Source organism: Nanorana parkeri, unplaced genomic scaffold (assembly GCF_000935625.1).
Source record: "Nanorana parkeri isolate BGI_ZX_2015 unplaced genomic scaffold, ASM93562v1 scaffold173, whole genome shotgun sequence".
Taxonomy (NCBI): domain Eukaryota; kingdom Metazoa; phylum Chordata; class Amphibia; order Anura; family Dicroglossidae; genus Nanorana; species Nanorana parkeri.
Window position 1 is genome coordinate 253306 of NW_017306441.1, and position 6507 is coordinate 259812.

General features: G+C 43.2%; 1 protein-coding gene across 1 annotated transcript in view; it reads right to left on the reverse strand.

The window, feature by feature from the left end:
* Nucleotides 1-560: 560 nt before the first annotated feature.
* LOC108785667 (ETS translocation variant 3) overlaps nt 561-6507 on the reverse strand; it is a 22689-nt gene continuing 16742 nt past the window's right edge. The window contains exons 3-5 of the mRNA XM_018554789.1: nt 3535-3712; nt 1882-1996; nt 561-1124 (exon numbers count right to left, since the gene is read on the reverse strand). Of these exons, the coding sequence (XP_018410291.1) occupies nt 583-1124; nt 1882-1996; nt 3535-3712 (835 nt within the window). The 3' untranslated portion in view covers nt 561-582. The remainder of the gene's footprint in view (nt 1125-1881; nt 1997-3534; nt 3713-6507) is intronic.

Sequence of the window (6507 nt, forward strand, 5' to 3'; positions counted from 1 at the left end):
GCTGAGGACTCCCTTCCCTCCACGTTATTGTGCTGGGTGCTTGCACAGGGCTGAGGACTCTCTTCCCACCACATGTGATTGATCTGGGTTCATACACAAGGCTGAGGTCTCCTTTCTTGCCCCATGTGATGGCATCAGGTGCTTAAACAGGGCTGAGGACCCCCTTACTGCCACATGTGATTGCACTGGGTACTTAATCAGGTCTGAGCACACCTTTCCCACCACATGTGTTTCTGTTGGGTTCCCAAGTGGCCAATCAGCAAGTACCAGTGCTGTTACATGCTCCCTCCTTACCCAGCAGAACTGGGTATATCTCTTGTCTCCTGGTGGTGAGCCATGAAATGCAGCCTACAGATTCACTAGCAACCAGTTGCTAAATTTCATGGCTGGGTCAAGCTGGTCCTAAACACAAAATGGCAGCCGACTGGTAGATGTGCAATATTGGCGTATTCCTTTACAAGTGTCTATTGGGATGAAGAGGTTGTGAAACACACTGTTATCCCCTATATATCCATATAGTTATATCATCATATATATATTTGTACATTTATATATAGTTTGTGTTGCCGGACCCCTCCAGGCCTAGCTGAGCGGAGCAGCCGTTTTCTCTGGTGGGGTTTTGGAGACAGTTGCTGGTTTTGTTCGTTCCTGCTCCGTCTTGCCTCTTCTGATAGAAGACCCGGGGCAGGGAGGGCTGTATGCACACCCGTCCGCCTCCGAACTACAGTCACTCACATCTGTGATTTCCAAGTCTGAGTCAGATTCTGGCTCCTGTTTTCCTTCAGGCGGGTCGGCCCTGTCTCTTCTCGCAGCCCCCGCACTGGCCTGGTCTCCGCTCCGTGGTAGCGAGTGAGAAGCGAGGCTGGCGCAGAGCCTTTGTGGCACTCCTGGCAGGAGGGTGGCTGACCTGTCCATGGACTCGCCGGGGAGCAGAGAGATGGTGGGAGGAAGCTGGGACAGCGAGCTAGGGTAGAAATGTGGCGGGTAGAGGGAGGTAGGCAGCTTGGAGCCGCTAAGGGGGAAAGAACTGGAAAGGTAGGGGCTAAATCCCCATGGGTATTCGGGAAATGGCGAGTTACGGTTGTATGGGGGCAGCAAGGCTGGAGGCTTAGTGTAACCAGAACCTAGAAAAGACAAAGGGTAAAATAAATCAGCTGAGTGGATACATTCCAATCCAAAAAAAAGTCAAAAGACACCAGGACCAATGAAAATGTTAAATCTCCACAATGGGGACGGAGACCGCAAAAAAAAAAGACCTGATAGTGGTTCTAACCCTTCCCCACTTTATCCAAAACTAGAAAAAGTCTGTACTGGAGTTATACTTTATTTGTAATTCTGTTTAGCTGGTCTTGTGATTCGGTTTGGCCACACCTCTTAGCCAGCAGTGGAAACACTATTAATGCCTATGATTCCTATGTCACCCGGCTGCTCATTGGAAAGGGCAAAAGCCTTCACTATCCTCTCGTGCCTGGCAATGACATTTTTCAGATGATGAGGGTAGCCATATGTGCGGCCAGTTTCTTAATGTCAAAGTGGTGACAGGTACACTTTATTTCCTCTACCTCCAGTCAAGATAAATCTGTTAGTCCGAAGTTTTCACCTGGCCCCCAAACTGTGTTACGACCAACATGACCTTCAGATGTAGACTAGACATTGACCCCATTGACACTAGACTAGACCTTGCTTGGTGTTAGGTAACACATTTTCAGCAATCAGGTTCAAGATTCAATGTTCCCAATGCAGACTAGTAAATGTCAGCTTGGGTCAAATACTAACCAATCAGCTTCCTCCTTTTTATTGTAAACTACTACAAAGAATGGAAGAATCATACACAAGGTCCTACAGAACATTAAAGGCATTTAAAGCTTGTTCAAGACTCACCTGATGCCAGGAATGGAAAAGCAGTTTCTAGGCACAATTTTTCAGTGTCTGGAGCAGAAAGGGGGCGATCCAAGAGTGGGGGGCGATTGGACTGAGAGAAGAGGGTCTGTAGAGCCTGAAAAATAGACATCCAACCCATCAGTATGTAAATACGCTACCTGGAGAAGTTCTTCTGAAACAGCCTAACCATCTGGCACGTTGTATTCTCCTGAATATTACCTGTACCCTTAAGCAGGCTGTGAACAGTTGACCATCTCTTTATATGACCACATAGGCCCGTAACTGTTAAAGTGAACCTGTCATGTCCACTGAAGTGTGTAAACTACGATTACAGGCAAAATGCCAACCATGCTGCTTTGGTAAGACCCGCATCTACGGTCCAGCCTGAACACAGGGCCTGGACTTCTCATTAGGTTGACATTAAGTCCCTCAGATGTCAAATTCCGTGCTAACCAATGAGACTTGGGCATAGCAGGGGTATTGAGCTTAATCAACTTGGAGCACCCTGTTTTTTTCTGAAGGGCAATCCTTCCATATTGTTCCATAGGCTTGATGTCCAATGGAATCTCCTACCAGTCAGTGCACAAGTTGCACACGAGGTAAATCTCCATTTTTTTCCCAACCTTTGGGAATGTTGGCATCTATGTTGGAAAGACTTTGAGGCCCTGCTTACCACCTGGGTGTAGGATCCAGGGCCCTCTCCAAGGTTTAAAGATACTGATCTGGACACGAGATTAATTTCTTGCAGACACCCTGCCAGCAACATTTATTCTAACTCTTCAGTACCTCACACAACCATTAAAGGACCAATTCCTGCCTCCGAGGAACTTACAATCTAATATCCCAAATTGTAGGCTAATTTTGAGTAGACACTGATGAACCTACCATGTTTTTGGATTGAATGTGGGAGGAAACTAGAATACTTTAAGGAAATCCACACCAACCCCCAGGAGAACATATATCCTCCAAACAGACAGTGTTCTGGAGGGAACTGAATCCAACAATCAAGTGGTACAAGTTCACTAACTACTAAGCAACGAGAACTATGAGACGGGAGATATGCAAACATTGTAAAATCAAATATATATATATATATATACACTATATACAGTATATATAAATGTACACACACAAAAACAATCTATGAACATTTATGAAAAACAGAAAACTTTCTACAGTATTCCCAAAGGATTTTAGGAACTTGCAAAGACTATTCCGCTTTTCCTATGTGACGGAGGGAAAAACAAAGAATATGTGAGTAACACAAACTTCTGCTCAGATTACATGTGAACTATCTCCAGATAGTTAGAACTGTCTCCAAATTAAAATCACTAAGAAAGAATAGTCCAATATTGTTTACAGGACAATGTCATATAAAACGTGCAAGAAAAAAAAGGCTTTCTTCTAAACACTGTATACATAATTTTTTCCCCCAATCACATAAGATTTTCAAGAGTTAAGAAAAATAAGCCACCATTAATCATGAAACATGTTATTGGTGTTCCTATACTTACTATTAGGTATCTAATACTTTAGTAACTCATGGCTTTCTTTGATCCTATCCATAATCCTTGCACTCTAAAACTAAACTGTGGCTGTACATGCACTTGAGTCAGGCAGCGTCAGTGCCATTGGCCGGCTTGCTCCTCTTACCTCGGGAGTGAAGGGGTCATGAGCGTGAGTCCCGGGGAAGGGGCCCTGCCCCAGCAGCAGTGAAGAGTTAGCCATGTCCAGCAGAGGATAGTTCACCAGGACGACTTTACTAAAGTTAAACTTGTAGGTGAAACGTTTTCCTTTCGTCTTGTGCAGAATTCTCTTGTTGTAATAGTACCTGCAGCAAAAAAATCAGGCCAATTAGTCACAAACACCCACATACGGAACCTATAAAATACCAACTGAATATAGGAAACATTAGCACTAATATTGGAAACATTGCAACCGCATTTGAAGACAAATCCAAAATTTGCTAATTAGATGCACTAAGGGTCAATCTGCCCAAAATCTCTATTTCAGTTCTGGATGAAGACTTGTGGGCTGAGTCAACCATTGCCATCTTGTATGTCTGTGGCCTGAGGGCCCTTTGGTGTTTGATGTGCAGCCCTTGGACCCAACAGTCAGTAGTGGGGGCACTGGTTTGTAAAAGGGCCTTCAATAATAGTAATGTCTAGCGGTTTAATGTAACATATCTCTAGCCGCTGACTGTCTCCTACAACATGACCTCAGCCTCCAACTACTCCTGCAGGGCAATTTCTGACCATTTCTAGAAAGTCATCAGTCTATGACAGTCTTCTGTAGCATTCCATAAAATAAATAATGTATGCTGCCTCTTGGAGACATCAGGGGACGAATGTGAGGCCCCTTATGCCTTGTCAGTTGACAACCATTGTGTTAGAGGCTCCAGTTATGACATCTTGCCATACTTGCTGTTGCTCTTCATGCACCTGCCTCAGAGTTTTGGCTTTTCTCGCCTAGCATGCAGGGTGCCCACTCTGCCTGGAGCATTCTTCTTAATACATAAAAAATCCAACAAGCATAGTGGGACCTCCTTATAATTAACTGCGCCAAATTGTGTCGACTTTTATCAATTCAAGTGTTGGAGTCCCTAACCATTGGAGTCCCTAAGAGATCTAAGCAACCATTGGGTGGTAACACTCCAATGTGTACCAACAACTGAACCATTAGTTTAAGGGCTTGTTCACACCATGGCTGTGCTTTTCTGCACACCACCACACACGTTTGGTGTAAAGAAGGCACCTATAATACAACTGTTCGCACCATACATATCTGGTGGTGTGCAGAACAATGCAGCTCAACAGACATGGTGTGAACAAGCCCTGTAGCAAAACTCCAGCCAATAATAACAAGGTAAAAATGAAAATCCCATGAATAGATAACAATTTGTGCTGCAATATTCACCCGCAATCCAGAGATTTCCCCCGCAGTATTTTTGTTTGCCACTAGATGTCCTCAGTCTGATGGCCAGCATCATTCAGCCAATTTTCTCAGAGTCCAGTTCATCCTGGACCCACCCCTAGCTTGTGACTAGACAGTGAGCAAGCAGCACAGTGGTGAGCTCATCTCTCTGGCACTCTGCTTTCTTTTCCTATCAGCATTCTTCTTGTCAGCACATGAACTAGTTGGCTGATTGTGCTGCTTCTTCCTCTCGCACTCCAGCCCTGCTATACAAGAGGCTGATACCAGGTCACATTCAGGCGCTTACACTGCTTGCATTTCAAAAATACATTCAGTGGTGTATTACATTCAGTGAGTACAGAGCTGCATTAAGTTGTGCCTTTTACTTCTGCCTGGAGTTCAGCTTTAATGTACAGGGACCCTTAGCAGGTATTTGGATGACTTTGTCAGGGTCTGGATTATTGTTGCAATATAAGGCAAAATTCCCTCTAATAATGATCTGCATTGTCGAGGCTCCATCCTGCATTCCAGTGTTTAGCCTTGCTCTATAGCAGCAGGCCAAGGTGTCCAGGTCAAGTGACGGGGGTTGAGACGAACCATAACACTGCCTTGGGGGTGCTTACAAAGCTGACTTTCCCATTTAAAGGGTTTAAATTCTTAGGTTGGGACAAACAATAGCACGGCGGGGGTGCTTGCAAAGCTTGCTTTAAAAAAAATAATAGTGTGTGTATGTATATATATGTTGGAAGGCTAACAGGTTAGCCTGAATTTGTGGGAGGGGTCTGCGCCTCCTTAACAAGGAAAAAAGGAATTTATATACCATATGCTATCATTACATTCATTGACCCTATATATATATTTATTTATTTTTTGCAATATCAGTCATTTCAATAAAAGTTGATTTCTACATTGTTTTTATTGTAGTGGCTAAATCACAAAAATTTCTGTTAAATTATTTTTTTAGCAGCAGGTTCTGTTTAATAAAAGTGAGGCTCAGGTATAATGAATGCAGGATGTGTACCCATAGCTAAATCTACAGGGAAGCCGTGCAATGAAATCATGAAACCGATATCCTCACCTATAACATATACTGTAAGAGAACAATTTTTATTTTTATAATGCGCTCAGACATACCTACCCCTACCCTGCGTCTTTCCTCTCCAGAGAGCCTGCCTTGTATTGGCATGGCAAACATATCACCCAAGTGTTAGGCAAGAAAAGATTTTTGAAATTAAATGTCAAAAGTGATTTTTCGGCCAAGGGATGAGGTTTCCCCTCCCTGTCTCACCCACACGCTCCGCAGGGACCGGCGGGTCTCAAACCATGGAAGAACATCGCAGGCTCGCCAAAACGGAGCTGAACTCCAAAGGTAAATTGCTTAGATCTGAACCTGGCTTAGGATATGCAGAATTTTCTTAGATCACCTATCTTATGCTTATGTGCTGCTTCCTTTAAAGAGAAACTAGAATGGTTTTGGGTCAATTTATATTATTATTTTTTTTCAACATTTATACTTTTTTAAACTGATATTAATAAATGTAGATTGAGTTATCAAAAGGGAGAACACTGCAGAAGCAGCTTGCTTTGGGGCTTGCTTTGTCTGATTGAAACATATATTGAGTTATTATAATGTTGACCTTAAAGTAATTTTTTAATGAAATCTTTACACTGCCTTTTAATTTTATACAAAGTCCATATATTTAATAGTACAAT